The following is a 15,941-nucleotide window of genomic DNA, read 5'->3' as shown; positions in this document are numbered from 1 at the left end:
CTGAGGTACTCTGCTCCTACCCCCGAGCTCCCTGGGACACAGGGACCTCAGTTACAACCCCATGGGACTGGTGGCAGCCACTCAGTGGCTTGTTTATGCATCAGAAGGATGAGAAGTTCCTCCTGCATGTATTCCAGGGCTTCCCCATTTCCCGACAAGGATGAAAGGATCACAAAGCTGGCACAGCCTGCAGCAGGGCTTTGAACCCAGAGGTAACTCTGATAAAACTTGCAAGAATGGGTCCATGATGCAGCCTCAGTGACTGCCATGTGGGCACTCACCTGCCTGGAATCTCCCAGGGACGTAACTGAGACAAAACCATCACTGTGTGAAGCCCTCTGCCCCGCAAAGAAGGACCTCTCTAGACAGAAGAGGGGAAGGAAGGAGCTCTCTAAATCTACTTCACCAGACAAGAGAGGGTTACACAACAAACTTACTCTGGAAACTAGCAACAGAGAGATCTCCTGGGCACCCACGGGCAGGAAAGAGAACAAGAGTGGTTAACACAGACACTGACACCAGTCAGGATTCAGTGCATACCTCCACCTGCCCATGTCAGGCTCCAACACCCTCTATCCCCCATTCCTGTGCAGCTCTTCAAGAGCAAGGTCTGGCACAAAGCCTTATTCACAGCACAGAGGTGCCAGGAATGTATCCAGAGACGCCTAAACTCTGCAAGGGTGAAGCTGGGGACACATTCCTCAGCTCAAGTAAAGTAACCTCTCCTCCACACGCCCTTCTCAGCTACAGCAGAGCTGAGGAATCTCTCAATTCTGTTACAGCACTGACAACAAAAAGCAGGACAGGCTCTACCAGGCTCCAAGACAGATGCCTGGTTCAAACACTCTGCTTACAAACTTGTCCAGTATCCTGCCTCCTTGGGTCTCTACTCCTTCTCACTGGGTACTGGCTGCTTGGCACACTTGCCAACTCCTCCCCACTGCAGCTGCTCACCAGAGACATCAGAGCACCCTCTCGCAGGCCTACATTTTGGTGTGAAGCTCTGATTAAGGATGCAGCCCCAGGCCTCTTTCCCTTGAAAGGCAGAACCCCTCCACTTGGTGGATCTAACCCACCATGCAGCACAAGAGAGTCACCAGCCAGTGCAGAGAGGCTGGGAATGTCTAGGAAAGGAAATGTTTGCTGCAAAGATATGGCCAGGATCCCCTTACTTTAGCAGCCATCTCACCAGATGGTCTGGCCCATAGTAGGGATGGCTGCTAGGGAAGAGACCAGTCCTTCTCACCATCCCAAATGCCCAATCCCTGCCCCACTCACTCTGCAGGCTGGGGAGGCTGGCATCCTCAGGCTTGGTTTTCAGCAGGTGTGGGAGCCGTGTGTATCTATACCCAAAGCCACAGCCCTGGAAAAAAAGAGATAAGGAAAGATCTTAGCGACTGAACAATTGAGTTTTACCACTAGGGGAAAGCAAAAAGCTCAGTTTCCAGTCAGCCTCAGATGCTGAGAGAGGCAAGGATGCAGGATGCTCACCCGCCAAAGCCTGACGAGGATCCAGTTGGTCTGTGCCCACGGTCGCTGCTCATAGGGAGCCAGGAGGTTCTTCATCATAGAGATCCGCCTGCCAGACAAGGATATGGGTCAGCTCCATGGGTCTGGGGGTAGGGGACTAAACAGAACACACAGCAGGACTGGTGGAGCTGGGGCAGAGCAAAGTCACCAGCATAAGGGTGATAGAAAACTCAAATCAACTCCAGCACCCTGCTGCAGCTTCTGGACCCTCAGTGGTGCCTGGCAGCCCACCTGCTCCTCCACTGAGCCTTGCCACCACCCCAGCCCTGCCCCAGCTCCCTGGGAAGAAGTAGAGCAGTACTTACTGCTCTTCTGAGATCCTCTCAACAGCACGCAGCGAGTGCGGGTAGCAGACGTAGCTGGCCAACGCCTGCATCAGGGAGTCCCGAATGTCTGAGGAGGAACAAGAAGGGATGAGGTCAAGGACACAAAGCATAGCTGGGGGCACCTGCACACCACAGGCTGGCAGGGGCTGACCCTCAATTAGAAGGGCATACTGTCCCAGCCAGTGTGGAGAGTGTTCCTGTATTCAGGCAGCTAAAGTATAACCCCAGACTGGACATGCAAGCAGCTGGGACAGGAGTCCTGCTCTCAAAAGGATATCCTAGGTCACATATCTAGCCCTGGCATAGGCAGAACACACCAGACAAGGGCAATGCCCAGCCTCCCTCTGTGTGTGAAGGCACAAAGCACTCAACAGATTCAGCAGATAGATTCCCAGCCTCAGTGTGGTGAGCCACTGGCAGTGGGATTGACCTGACCTGCATCATTATCACCTCAAAGCAGCTTTACCTGTGCCCACAATCCTCGAGTCAGCAAAATGCTTGGCCAGGATGGCAGCGAGGCGCATCAGAGTCTCTTCATAGCCTGCAAAGACAAGGAGGGAGCAGGAGTCATGCCAACAGCCTGATGGGCAGCCCTGTGGTCCCAGCATTACTGTGGGCACGGCACAGGCCATGGAATTCCTTCCTGCTACAGCTAGCTGCAGCTTTGTTGTGCATCTAGTTGTCACAAGAGACAGCTGGGAAAACATATTCACCTCTCTCAGTCTGCAGAGCCTGAAAGAGCTACCCAGAGAAAGAGGAAACCAGAGATGCCTAGTGCAGAAGATCCTGAGCAATGCAGACAACAGCTCAGACCTGCGTAGGAAAGCCATGCCCAGCCTGTAGGTCCTGAAGAAGTCTGCTACCATTCAAATCTGCTACTACCTGAACACAGCTCTCACTTAATGGATGTGAGTACTTTAATTGTGCCTTGTTGATGGGAACAGAAGCTCTTCTTACCTTTTCAGGCCCTGGAAAGCACATAACTAAGAGCTCAGTGGGATCACTCAGCCAGGAAAAGCACAGAATGTGCACAGAGAGGATCTACATAAACACAAACTCTGGGCATCAAGTGAGTGGCCATTTCTCTAAATCCTAGGGGGATTCGAAAGCCCCTTACCTGGAAGTTCCTCCATGCTGTTTACAGGGCTGAAGTAGTTCTTGAGTGCACTGTAGCTGTTCATAGCAACGCTGAGGTAGAACTCTGGCATGAAAGCAAACAGGGAGCCTGTCCTGTCGCCATGCTCGATGGTGCGGATGCACACTCGCAGCAGCCAATATATATCCTGCATCTTCTCCTGGCCAGACAGCACACAAGTCCCATTCAGTTTTATCCAGATTCAGTTTGGAGGAACACAATAACCACCAAGACAATGAAAAACAACTCTATGTCTGAGATGTTCCTCAGAACACTGCTCTAAGTTCATTAACCAGATCAGTACCATTTGGTCTTCCACAGAAGCATCAGGTGGAAGGAGCAGTCAGAGATTCCTACACCAACCTCAAGCTCAGGGCATAACCATCAACAATGTGACATCAGATCAACTGTGGCTTTGTCCCACTGAGTCTTGAAGCCCTCCAAGAACTCCTCCTCGGTAGGGTATATCTGACCACACAGGCCTGATACAAAAGAAAGGAGCCAGTTTTTATTCCAAGCACCTGGAATGAAGGAAGGCAGGCTCTAGCAAACTGTGCTGGTTTGAGACTAACTGAAATATTTTACTGAGAGATACAAAATCCTTAGTTGTGAGAAGAAAGGAAAAAAAACATGTACCCTATATCACCATTCTTCTGCTGAGAAACACAACTAGGCAAAATATAGGTAAGACACTCACCTCTCACACCCTGCTCAGCTCTCATTTCTGGCTGTGCTGCCTTTCTGGCAGTCTGGTCTCTGTGGCTGCCTCTGCCTTAACTCTAACCCAATCTAACCCTTTTTTCCTCTAACCTCCTTGTCATCTTTTTGACATCTCACCTCAGATCTCCAGATTTATCATGCGAGATATCCGTGGGTTGATCTGGTTATTTCTGAAGGAGGGACAGAGGGAGGGGGAAGTGGGGATTGGGTCAGGAGCCCTCCTGGAGACTGTTTCTGGGAGGGGTATTGTGTTTCTGTACTACTTTTAACTTGTATATAACTGTGTATATATATATATGCTTGTATATTCTGCTAAGCTGTAAATATAGCCTTGTTCTTTAACTACCAGACATCTGAGCCTAATCTGGGTGATTTCCTGAAGTGTAGGGGGGCAGGTAACACCCAAACCATCACACAAACCCACCATAAGTCTGCTGGAAAGAAAGCTGCTCCTCTGGGGGAACTGAATGGGAACAAGCTGAAAGCTCATACCAAGTTGGATCTTTGCAATAGGTGGCCACAGCCTTCTCGATTCTGTGCCAGCCATTCAGAGGAACTCTGGCCTCTTGCTTCTCTAAGGAAAACTCAGGGGGTCCCAAATTAAAACCAGGACATTTAAAGGCATCTAAAGAACTTTAAGCTATAAAAATCAGCACCAACAAAGCCACAGAAAGAGGAAACTGGACTAGATGACCTTTAAAGGTCCCTTCCAACCTGTACAATTCTGTCAAGTCCTACTTCGTGTCCTGCAATAATGCCAAGAAGCTACCATAAGCAATAGCAATTTACAGTGAAACAGATGGGGAAGGGTTGCACTTATTAAAGAAAAAAATCAAGCCAGATGTACAGATAAAGGATTTCAGTTGCTTAGTGAATTTTCTGAAGCTTGTTTCTATGATGTCTAGGAGACTGACATGTGTTTGCTCTGTGGATTAGACTGAACTAATGCAAACCAAGTAATGGACTAAAAGACACCTTTCTCTTGGCACTAACACACAGCTCAGCTGTTCCTTTCAGGGTAAGAAGCAACTGTGCAGAAAATATGAAGGTAAAGAGTGCTGCATTTGGTTTCATTAAGACCTGAAAACATGAAAGTGCCATTTCAGGTATTGCCAAGTGAGTAGGAAGCCTCCACCACGAAAATACAAAGATGTGATTACCTACAGTATGATGGATAAACACAGTGTTGTAATGAAATGAGATGAAATAGTGCTTCCACAGTGGTGGTTTGAAGACAGGATTATTGATTTTAAAACTGGTTTTAAGCTGTAGCACTCCCTTTTGACTAAGCCTGAGCATCTCAGAATAAACTGGTGACTAACTGCCCTGAGTAAGGAGCAGCCTCTCTTGTGTCCTGACACCTCAGCACAGAGCAGGATTTCACCTCTAGACAGAAACAGCCTTTTTTCTCTTCATCATCGTCAGAGTCTGCAGCACTCAGACAAGTGTCCCTTCATTGCAAAGAAGTCCCAGGGACAAAGATTAATGTCTCCATTGGGAAACAGCAGGCACTTGGATGGCTGTGAGATGGAGCCCTGAAGGTACAGGCAGTATGGACAAACTCCTCTGTGCAGCCATGCCCCTCCTCAGAGCAACCTCAATGGACTCCTGGAGCACATTTCACATCCCAAGCCAGCTAGTGACCTGCTCTCCCTGAGGGCAATGCAGACCAGGATAGAAGAACAAGTGGACAGGAGTTGTAACTTTCATTCTCAGATGCTATTGATTCATCCAGAAAGGTCATAGTGGGAAGTGGGCACCTGTGTGCAATATGACATCAGATCATCTAGAAACACAAGTAGTTTCTGCATGGGCCATCACAGCAAGACCTGCAATGCACTCTGGCAATGCTTCTCAGCCTTTCAAGAGCAGTCCAGGAAGAAAAGTTTCTTTTCTGGCAACACAGACTGTGCTAGTGCAGTGGGAGAGCTTCTGCAGCAGAGCACTGTGCCTTGCAGTCCTGCTCAGGGAGTGAGGGATGAGCAAAGACCTCTAGAATCAGGATCAAACACTGCAGCAACCTAAACTATTATATGATCAATATGATCTCTGACATACATGTTCACAGGAACTCACACACTTCCTCCCCTTGTTTACATCCTGGGAGAGCAAAGATGCTGATGCCACTGTATATTCAGGGAAGCGTGTCCCCATCCCTATCACAACAAAGCTACAAGCAAGGCATTGCGCAAGGGAAGACAGGAAGAGGATATAACAGCAAAACTGTTCATAAGAAATCAAATCAGAGACTGTATCCTGGAAAATGGGGACTGCAGGGAAAGAGGAACAACATGTGCAAGAATTCACTGTGTTACTAAACACAGAATGCACTCTGTCTGCATGGGAACATAGTGAAGGACTAGATAACACCTGAAAAAGACCCCTAGGCTTGGATCCCATGGATTTCAGGAAGAGCAGCATCAGTGAGACCTTTCTGTGTAGCACAGCACAGATCAGAGAAATGATTCCCAGTAAGCTCTACTCTCTAGATACACCCTGAGAACTGAATCACCCTTTGACTGGTAATTCTGTTTGTGGTGCAGAGGCCTGATGTCCCAAGGGAAAGCCCATAGCACCATGCACAGCTCAGGACAGACTGGGTAAACATTATGAGATCAAGCCTGGGACACGCCTAGGAAAGAGTCATTTATGCACAAGAAGGGAAAAAACAAGCCCCAAAGATCATTGGCATTGCTCCCATACCAGGGCAAATGACACCTGTGACATGTGAGCCAAGTGGCACAGATAGAGGCACACTTGCTCAGCCTCCTTTGAGCTGCTCACGTTATGCTTCCTACCTTTGAATAAATGGTGACATTTATCCAAGCGAGGCGTCGGCTTAGGTGGTTCAGCTTCTCAGAGAAGACCTTTTGGCTCTTCAGCAGTTCCTCATGGATGTCTCTCCTCTGAAAAGAATGCAGAGATGTGAAGGTAGATGTTGCTGCCATTTATAGCTGGACAAACAATGCAAAAGTGAAAACCACCTAGGGAGTATTGGCAGGAGGGACAAGAGACAGCAGCCTCTCCGCAGAGGGAGTGGGAATCAGTGCTATAGAAGAGGACTCATCAGTCTCAGCTGCAGCCCACAAGGCCTGTTGCATACACCAGTCTAGTGTGGACACTGACTTCAGAGTCAACTACTGTCAGATACTTTTTAATACACCAGCAGCCTTTGGCAGATGTAATAAAATAGCTGTCCCCCCCAGATCACACTGGAAAATCCTCATCTCAGGAGACCATCTGTGGCATCTGTGGTGCTCAGAGGTTTGCAAGCTGCCATGGCTTGTCTGGGAGAAGCTGAAGTGCTTGCTTCATTCCCTCTGTTCCTTGAGGCATGGGTACAATGGGTTGGCACAGTATGAAATGCAGCTGGCAGCTCCAGACAGGGGTTACTATCCAAGGCTAGAAATCACCCACTGTGCTGCATTCTTTTTGTCAGATACCGAAGCTCTACCAGAGAAGGAAGCTGCGAGTCTTGAGACACTTACCCTCTTCGGGCAGCGGCTGATTTTTTCCTCTGTGTCTTTCAGTGCCATGGCATATTCATTCACATCATCCGACACACCAACCATCTGAAAAGCAGCAAGTCTCAACAATAGAGCAGGGTATACTTTTTCCTAGACATAAGCATGCAACCAGATCCCCCACAGGGGCTCAATAAAGAATGGGCACACACAGTCACTAAGTAAGCAGAAAACACAAAGTCAGTGTAGAATTGTGGATGTTCAGGGAATGGATTCCCACAAAGCATGTGCCACTCACCTTCCCAAGTTGCTGGTGGACACTGAGGTTGTACATCATCACTATCCCATCCAGGACTTCCAGAAGGGAGTTCTCTGTGATGGGCTGGTCTGGCTCCTCTGGGGGTCTGCCCAGTAAGAGTCCCTCATTTCCATGGCTGCCTTCAACTGCAATGCACCCCCAAGACAGGAGAGAAGTTTTTCACCAAGGCGTTTGGGCACCTCAACTTCTGCCCACACCTCTTAAGCCAAATCCCTGCTGTGCCTCTCTAACACAGTGCTCCTCCCCAGCCCATGTGATTCCTCAGATACACTAACACACAATTCCCACCTCACTGTCTGCATCAGGTTGACCTGCCAAAGCTGTTCAAATGGACCTAGGCCATGCAAGTCCCAGCGCCTCAAGCCCAGTGCGGATTTCAGGGGCTTGCCTGGCAAAACCCAACAGCAACAGCGCTGCTACTGCACATCATACTCTGGCTGATCTGTGTTCAATGCAATAAGGGGTACAGCTGCCTCTGAACCATGTCTTTGCAAGGTCTTGATGCACTTGCAGGAACCAAGGTGGCATCACCTTACATACAGAGAGTGGCAGCATTATCAGTGTCATGTTCAGGTTGGCTAAAGCAGTTAACTGTGGACCCCGGAAATGGGAAGGCAGTAAATAGATTTGCATTCCTCTCGAGAGTACTGGGAGCTGGAAGTAGCCATTGTCCCATCGACCATTTGGGCCAGGCTAGCATGCAGCAGAAGTACTCACTGTCCTCCTCAGTCCGCTGCTCCACACTCAGCGTGCGCACTTTGATCTTCTCCAGGCTGCCAAGCGGCCGCCGTGGGTTCATCAGGCTGACGGCCGCCGTGCTGAGGAAGCGGTTGGCACGGCCCAGGGTGGGGGAGCTGAGCCAGCCAGGTCTGGCGAGAGCTCCACCGATGGCCAGGGCAGCAGAGGGACGCTGAGACTGAAAAGAAATTAAGGGAGAAGCAGTTCCAGCTGTTTGGCTGCCTCCTATTCCTCCCTTGTCCCTGCAAGAACGTTGGTATAGACATATAGGGGCCTCTGGAAGGTAAGCAGACCCCCTTCCTATCACGGCTGGACCACCAGTGCCTGGTTAGCAAAGTCTTTCCTCTAAAAGCACATGGCAGATAAAAATCAGCAGATTTGCAGAGCAAGAAGCTGCTCTTCCTGCAGTCACCTAGCACTCTTTTGAATTCAAGACCAAGAGCTGCCAGAGAGGAGAGGGACATATTCAGATCAGTGTGTAATGAAAGAGCAAAGCAAAGAAAATGTTGCTGTTCAGACCTGGTGCACGCAGGTCCTTGCTGATTTCCACCCTCATGCAAGTGTAGCTGTTTATCTGCTGCAGTCCTAGTCCAGACACTGCCTTCTTCTAAAGCAAAGCTCTTCTAGGCAGAGGTTGCAGAGGTTGAGCTTGCTGTCCCCCACACAGGGCTCACCTGTGCTGCTGATGTTGCCGATTCCTCATCTTCATCAAGGTCATCCATAGTCACTGCCTGCAACTCTGCAGGGTCAATCAGGACATTGGCTTTTGCAGCCAGGTCATCTGCACAGAGTACACCAAAGCATCTGTGAACGTGGGATTTGCCTTTGCTTCTCAAGGCGCATCCTCCTTCCTGCTTCTGGCAGTAGCCAGTGAAGTTGGATGCTACATCAGAACAAGTTCACCTTCCCCTCAGCCTCCTGCTCTTACTAACAGAGAACACACAGTGAGAGGTGATGCTCTCCTGGGACCTGCTTCTGTTCCTGGTCCTAACAGCTACAAACAGAGTAACTGTGGAACCAGATGACCACCAGGACAAAGTCAGATGAGCATGGAGAAGAAAACTTAGGGCCTGAGACCATTTAAGCATCCAGCCCAATGTTCTCCCATGTGTTCCCAAGTCTCTAGGACTGAGTCCCAGATCAGAAACCCTTTTCAGCCCAGAGGAGGGCTGTGCTGATGGCTATGCTGTATGAAGCCTGAACAACGTGTCCTCTAGTCCATAGCTCCATCTCTAAAGGAGCCAGGAAGACTTTGGTAAGGCACCAGAGAAGATTACACAGTTCTCAAGTTATCTGAGACAGCCAGGGATCAATTTCAGACAGGAAAAATGGTGCAAATCTTGCAAGCACACTGGGGAAGGAGAAGAGACATCTGAGCCAAAGGAAAGTGCCACATCAGCCAGATATCAGAAAATAAACAAGTCCAGTGGAATGGTGAGTGGTTTATAACCCTTCCAAAAGGGAAGCTTTCAAAGACTATTGCAGCATATAAAACAGAGAGGGCTGCTATGGCTTGCCTGGAGCAGTACAGCAAGTGGATCCTAGAGACCCTTCACACCCAGCAGCAAGGCTGATGGTCTGCACTGTGACAGCTCCCAGCCCTTGACTGTGGCTCAGCAAGAGCACCAGACCAGAGGGTATTCCCAGACTACTCATGCCCCTCCACCAGCAACAAGCCCCATTCAGGGATATAAACAGTAAACTGTTAACTTAAATCATACTCCACTCAAGAGGGATGGTGTTTTCTTCAGCATTAACTTGCATCTCATTAAAATTCAAGTCTCCTGTCCTAAAATTTAATCACAATTTATTACCCACAGCTCCCCACCTTGAAAGTCTCATGGGTGAAATCCAGTTGGGACCTGGATGAAGGCATTGGAAATAAGAGCACTTACCTTTCAGAGTCTTCTTAAGATGAGACAGGAGACCTCCAAGTCGCTGAAGGTCAAAATAATCCACCTTCCCATTATAGAAGAGTTGAGGAGGAACATATGCCTCTGAAATTGAGAAGATTTGTTTTTCCCCATGAGTCCCCTGAATAGAATCCATGGAGACATGTAAGGCCTCCCAAGGCAAATTCCATCACATTCAGTGACGACTTTTGCTGTCACAGACACACAAGCCATTAAGGCACAGGAGACTTCCACAATGAAGCAGGCATTGTTAGATCCAGGCAGAAACAGGAGCAACTGTTGGCCATCAACAAGAAGCCTCCCAGCTTTTCATCCCTCCCAGCCACAGTCACTGGGGGAAACTGGATCATAGAAAAACTCGGCAGCTCTCCTCCTGGCTATTCCAGCTCTGTCCCAGTCCCACAGGGGCACTTCCTGAATCCAGAAAGAGTCTCAGTCTAAAGTGAAAAAATGGAATGCCAGGCAGATTGTGGCAGGACAGGCAAGACGAGGTTTGAAAGTGAGAAAGCAACTGCACAACTGACTTGGCTTCCCCTTAATCCCATAGTCTGGGAACCACAAAACAGACAAAGATCTTCCCCAAAACTTTCACTATGGGTTCAGTGAGTTGCCCCTCTACAGACCCACAATCAATACTGACTCTGTTCCAGAGCACGCAAGCAGAACTAGCAAACAGTGCAAGTTGTCTTCTGCAAGTCTCAGGTCTGGATGCTAACTGGACTAGCTCTGCACACAGGAACTTCCCAGGGTGACTGGGAACTACAGATGCAGGGTGACAAAACGGTCAAGCACCCAATTTCCAGCATCCTGGAGAGCACTGTCAAGAGGTAAATCTTGCCCTAATCACAGAAATTACTTCAAAGCTGCTCCTCCAAGCCTTACCTTCACTGCTCAGTGCGGCAGGGGTCTTTGCCTTGTGACCATCCCAGAAGAAACGCAGAGCAGCAATAAGTCGATGCAGGAAGCATACCATGTACTCTGGTGGGCACAACACAGTCAAGTTCTAGGGCAAAAATGAGATTTCAGCCATCAGGGCATGTGTGAAAGTGCATCTTAGTTCCAGTGGCCACATCAGGCAGGCATGAACTTTGTGTTCTCAGCCTTGCAAGCATTTCTAGCTTCTAGCACTGGTGCCCAGCCTTGCTGTCTACCATCAGTTTCCATCTCTAAAGTCCTGGATACTGAAACAAGCAGTTGGTCTGACAGAGGAAGATGAATACCATGTGCTCCACCATCAAAGATGAGGCTCATGGTGAACACGAAGATGCAGGTAAGAAAGGGTTTCCTGCAACAGCAGACACCTACTTCCCAAAGCTGTAAGCCAGCAGCCTGATCTATAGCCAGAACAACAACCTTCACCCAGGCACTCAAAAGGATGGCAAAGCCAGCAGGCCAGCTGCAGCAGAGCACTCCACAGCCATGCTCCACAAGAGGTTTTAGGAGGACATTCAGCTCTCCCCTAAGGCCATTCCCAAGGACCACTTTCCTATTAATCACTGCAGAGGACTTGGTTTCTATCTGGTTTCTACCCTCAAATGTTTTCTCTATCTCCACTCCCTGCTGTATCTAGATCTCAGTTGATCAACTGCTGGAAGCAGCCAGCCAATAGGGCAGGGCTCCCAGCCTGAAGGGACCAGAGAGCTCTCAGCACAAGGCTTGCAGGAAGTCTGGCCCTCCGACTTACCCCTCTATTGCTAGCGTTTTCCTGAAGGAACTTGCGGAATTTGTTTAGGAAGATGTATCTGGAGGCTTCTCCCTGGCAAGAGGAAAAGAAGATGGTAAATCTAGGCATTAAGGGTCCAATAATGTGGAGATACTGTAGCAGAAGATCTACAGAGCACTCACCCCGCCTCTGTCCTTGTTGTTCAGCAGCAGCTTCAGAATCTGAACCTGGAGACCCTCCACCACTAAAATGGAGACACACAGCTGCCATCAGCAACCATGTAATGGAAAGCAACTGCCATACCAACCCCAACTGCAGTTCCCCGTCCCATGGAGACAGGCTCCCTCCTCAACAGAGGGGGCCCAGGAACAACTGGTGCTAGCAGAGAGGCAATGGCATCACTGAGAACTTTCTCCTCCAACACCTAGCAATAAATTAATGCACAGGTGATTAATAATGCACTTAAAAGGGGAGATTTAGTTTGCCAGTGCCCCACGGTGGGGTGCTGCAGGTCTATGCACTGAGGTCCTGGCATTCATAACGCTCCACCAGGTTATGGTATGGCTGGCCCTTGCCTTTGCAGCACAGCCTGTGCTGGCAGGAACAGAGCTGGGTTTGGAAACAGCTCAGGGCCTGGTCCCCACCAGCTGCACAAAAGGGACAGCATCTTGCCGACTTTCCTCCTTCCTCACAGACCTTCGATGCGTTTCTTGAGCCGCTGGCAGCCTCGTTCGTATGCCCGTCGCCTCAGCCTCTCCTCAGCACTCTCCTCCTTCACATCCTTACTCTCCTTGCCCTGCTTGGGGGATAGACACCGATGAGCAGGAGATCGCTGCAGGGGCAAAACGTTGTCCCAGACAGAGAGCAGGAACTCCCTGAAACAACGTGCCAGTGTGTGACTGCAGCTGGCAGCTCACCTGAACAGGCCTTCCCTGGCCTTGTAACAAGTAGGGACAGATCTTTTGAGGACACCTAAGCCAACCTGTAGTTCCTTAGACACTGTCAGGTTCCCTTCCAAACCTGCTGTCACAGAAAACTATCCCTCTCCCCGGACCTGAGTAACATATCCCAGTCATCCCCTCTAAAGGGACAATAAAGATGACAGGGCAAGGCAGAGGCTAAAGCTCTCACACAGCTCAGCAGGCTCCACCAGAGCTAATGCAGCTGGAAACATGGGCAGTCCAATCTCCTCAGTCGGAAAACGATGGGCACAGCAGGCCACATTTCTTCAGTCTTTAAGTAGGTGTGCCCTTACCTCTTTGGTGAAGCGGTTTGGCCACCAAGTGGTGGGAATGAGCTCCTGCAAACCAGCCTCCTCCACACGCAGAGGGCTCTTGATGTAGAAGAACACAACCGAACGAAGCACATCGAAGCTGTGGCCAAGTTAAAGCAAGCACAGAAGCTAGTGGGGAGAACTCACAGGCCAGCTTTCCAGAGCTGTGCTGACAGGCCCTTTTCCAAACAACTGCTCCCAGCTCTGCAAGACCTAGAGCACCTTTCTCCCAAGAGAAGTCTCACACAATTACCACAGTAGCTGTCCAAAGGTGCTCTGCTCTGAAAGTACTTTGCCCTGTGGACACTGGAGAGGTTAGCTGGGTAGAAACAGAATCCTCTGTTAGTAGAATGTGAACTATATATGACACTGCTCCCCTCACCCCCCCAAAGTAGGTCTTTGAGCACAGTGGTGTCAGGCAGGCAGAGGAGACCCCAGAAATTAGAAATGACCTCTCAAAGACAGGGCAGCTTCTGCCTCCCAGGACATGAAGATCCTTGAAATAATCTCCTTGGCTGCATTTCTGGGGGCAGGGAGAACTGAACCCAGAGGAGACACAAAGGATACAGAACATTGCTGAGTAGGTACTTCCTGGATTTCTCATGCTTCAGGACTGCAATGGTGAGCCGGAGGTAGTGAATCTAGGGAAAGAGGAGAAGCAAAAGTGGCTCCACCTACAGAGGAGCATACAACTCTGCAGCTGGCACAGTGTGACACAGCTGCCCTCTCCAGATCAAGCAATTGCAAAATCCAAGCCATTGTGCACCTCTGCACAAGGGGACAGAACAGAAGCTGGTTAGTCACAGATTTCTGGGCATTCAGAAATGTAACTCACCTGCAATCCCAGGTCTGGGATGATCGGGGAGAACCTGTAAGCCCGCAACAGGGACATCAGTAGCTGCTTGAGGCACTCATGCACTTCATACTCCTGAGAAAACAAGCAACAGTAAGCAGCAGCAGAATGTTGTCGGGAATAGATGCACTTCCCAGAGTTGTGACCTTGGAAGGAAGCATCCACTTCTGAACTGAAAAAGCAGCTGCTCTGAACCCACAGTATTTGCTCATCTGACTCCACAGGAAAGGCTAAGAAGATGGTGCCATCACTTTGCTGCACGAACACAGTTTCTACACTAGTAAACCCAACCCAGAAGTCATCTCCAAAACCCCGAGTCGCTGGCTGTATTTAGTAGGACTCAGTCACCTACTGTTGTGCCACCTAAACCTACCCAACCCAGAGAGTCAGCAGAACCAACCCAGAAAGGAAAGAAGCCGCTCTTGTGTAAATGCAACAATGGAAGAGTTGTCTCACAGTCAGCCAGCAGGACAAGAGCTAACTCTCCCACTAACACAGCAGCCCAACCAGGATGTTCAGCTTCACTTCTGAGATGATGGGTTAGGGGGTCATCATACGTTTCAATGAAGCTTTGCAAGGCAGCTGACTGGGCCAGTTCCCTTATCTCTTAATTGTTACCCCAAAGGACAGACATGCTCTGCCCAGGCAGATCCAGCTCTGTAACCACCTCAGCTCTCCAGCACTACCAGCTTCCCAGTGGCTAGCAAAGATTGCCTCAAACAAGTGTCTGTGAATGGAGTAACCTCATCCGGCTTGGACAAGAAGGGACATATTTAACTGGAGGTGGCAAGAGTGCAGCGCCCATTTCTGCCAGGGAGGTATTTAAGACCTTCACAGTCACATAAGCATTAATAAGACCCAAGAGACAAATAATTTCTTATTGATACATTTGATGTTCCCATAAGTTATTGAACATCACCAGTCCTGTTAGCAGCAGGAGAAGCTTACAAACGCCTTGTTAGATCATTGCCAGCATCACCATTACCCATTACTCTCACTCAACTCTCATTCCCTGACTCTGAAGCGGCACTTGCATGAGTGAGGTGAGAGAGTAGTCTACCACAAATAAGGAAACTTGTCAGCAAGAAGAGAAAAAAGCTGATCACTACCAGCATTTTTTAGGAAAGGTTCCTGTCCTCAGCACCTCCCAGGTTCTCCATGTCATCTCTGGGGAGGAACCAGCACCCCAGCAACTCACCTCCATAAGAAGCCACATGAGATCCAGTAGCTGCTGAATAAGGGGGTGAGCCTCCACAGCCCCTCCACGCTCAAGGATGCTCAACAGGAAGGTCATGAGCACATCTTCTACCAGGTACACTTTGCACTGCAGATGGAGAGCCAGGTCAACAGTCCCGCAAGGCAAAGTTTCTTTGCCTCAGAAGCTGAGCTTTACCTTCCCTTACAGGTACAAGCACAATAACAAACACCTAGAGAGCCTTGCACTGGGCAGGCAAAACTCACCATAAGTGGGGAGAAATAGTTGAAGATGTGAGCTAATGTAATCAGCACTGTGGGTTCTCCCTGCAGCTGCCACATGGATGTGTCCTTCTCCACCAGCTTCCCCTCCTGCAATGATGAATCCAGGAAAAGACACATCTTGGATCCAGCCCAATCCACCACCAACTGCATGAACCACTGGAGCAGCCACTCTTTGCTGTTCCACACCTGACTGCAATAAAAACCTTGACCGTGGGAAGTGAGGACAGTAAAACAGCCAGGCCCATGCCTCTGAAGACCTGTTTCTCCAAAAGGGTTCACATCTACATGATCATCTGTCAATGGGAAGTCAGTTAGTAAAGTAGGCCTCCATTCGAGCCAAGAGCAGATGGCATTCCCTGTGCTTTGGGGATGAGCAAATCTCTTACCCTAGTAGAAAAAAAAGTGGTTTCTAGTGAACAGTGCCACAGCCAGAGCAGTTCTCAAGGCAGACCTGCCAGAATTTCACCACACCACTGTACTAAGACATCAGTAAAAAGTTCAGGACATGAACTTTCACAGCTGCAAAAT

The 15,941-nt window shown here is 49.4% G+C and overlaps 1 protein-coding gene across 7 annotated transcripts in view; it reads right to left on the bottom strand.

Moving 5' to 3' along the window:
* Window positions 1-15,941, bottom strand: part of RNF123 (ring finger protein 123) — a 50,820-nt gene that overhangs the window by 22,069 nt on the left and 12,810 nt on the right. For 6 of the 7 annotated variants that reach the window (XM_064156395.1, XM_064156397.1, XM_064156398.1 and 3 more), the window contains 20 exons: window positions 15,396-15,500; window positions 15,133-15,258; window positions 13,917-14,009; window positions 13,649-13,722; window positions 13,064-13,181; window positions 12,505-12,607; window positions 11,991-12,052; window positions 11,830-11,901; window positions 11,028-11,148; window positions 10,128-10,229; window positions 8,907-9,013; window positions 8,212-8,410; window positions 7,474-7,619; window positions 7,200-7,283; window positions 6,510-6,617; window positions 2,974-3,151; window positions 2,323-2,397; window positions 1,836-1,923; window positions 1,492-1,579; window positions 1,279-1,363 (listed from right to left, as the gene is read on the bottom strand). In XM_064156395.1, the coding sequence (XP_064012465.1) occupies window positions 1,279-1,363; window positions 1,492-1,579; window positions 1,836-1,923; window positions 2,323-2,397; window positions 2,974-3,151; window positions 6,510-6,617; window positions 7,200-7,283; window positions 7,474-7,619; window positions 8,212-8,410; window positions 8,907-9,013; window positions 10,128-10,229; window positions 11,028-11,148; window positions 11,830-11,901; window positions 11,991-12,052; window positions 12,505-12,607; window positions 13,064-13,181; window positions 13,649-13,722; window positions 13,917-14,009; window positions 15,133-15,258; window positions 15,396-15,500 (2,134 nt within the window). The remainder of the gene's footprint in view (window positions 1-1,278; window positions 1,364-1,491; window positions 1,580-1,835; window positions 1,924-2,322; window positions 2,398-2,973; window positions 3,152-6,509; window positions 6,618-7,199; window positions 7,284-7,473; window positions 7,620-8,211; window positions 8,411-8,906; window positions 9,014-10,127; window positions 10,230-11,027; window positions 11,149-11,829; window positions 11,902-11,990; window positions 12,053-12,504; window positions 12,608-13,063; window positions 13,182-13,648; window positions 13,723-13,916; window positions 14,010-15,132; window positions 15,259-15,395; window positions 15,501-15,941) is intronic. The other variant, XM_064156394.1, reaches the window with a different exon arrangement.

The sequence above is a fragment of the Pogoniulus pusillus genome, chromosome 16 (assembly GCF_015220805.1).
Source record: "Pogoniulus pusillus isolate bPogPus1 chromosome 16, bPogPus1.pri, whole genome shotgun sequence".
In the NCBI taxonomy this organism is placed as follows: domain Eukaryota; kingdom Metazoa; phylum Chordata; class Aves; order Piciformes; family Lybiidae; genus Pogoniulus; species Pogoniulus pusillus.
Note: the sequence above shows the minus strand (reverse complement) of the source record. Positions and strands in the feature narration are given on the sequence as shown.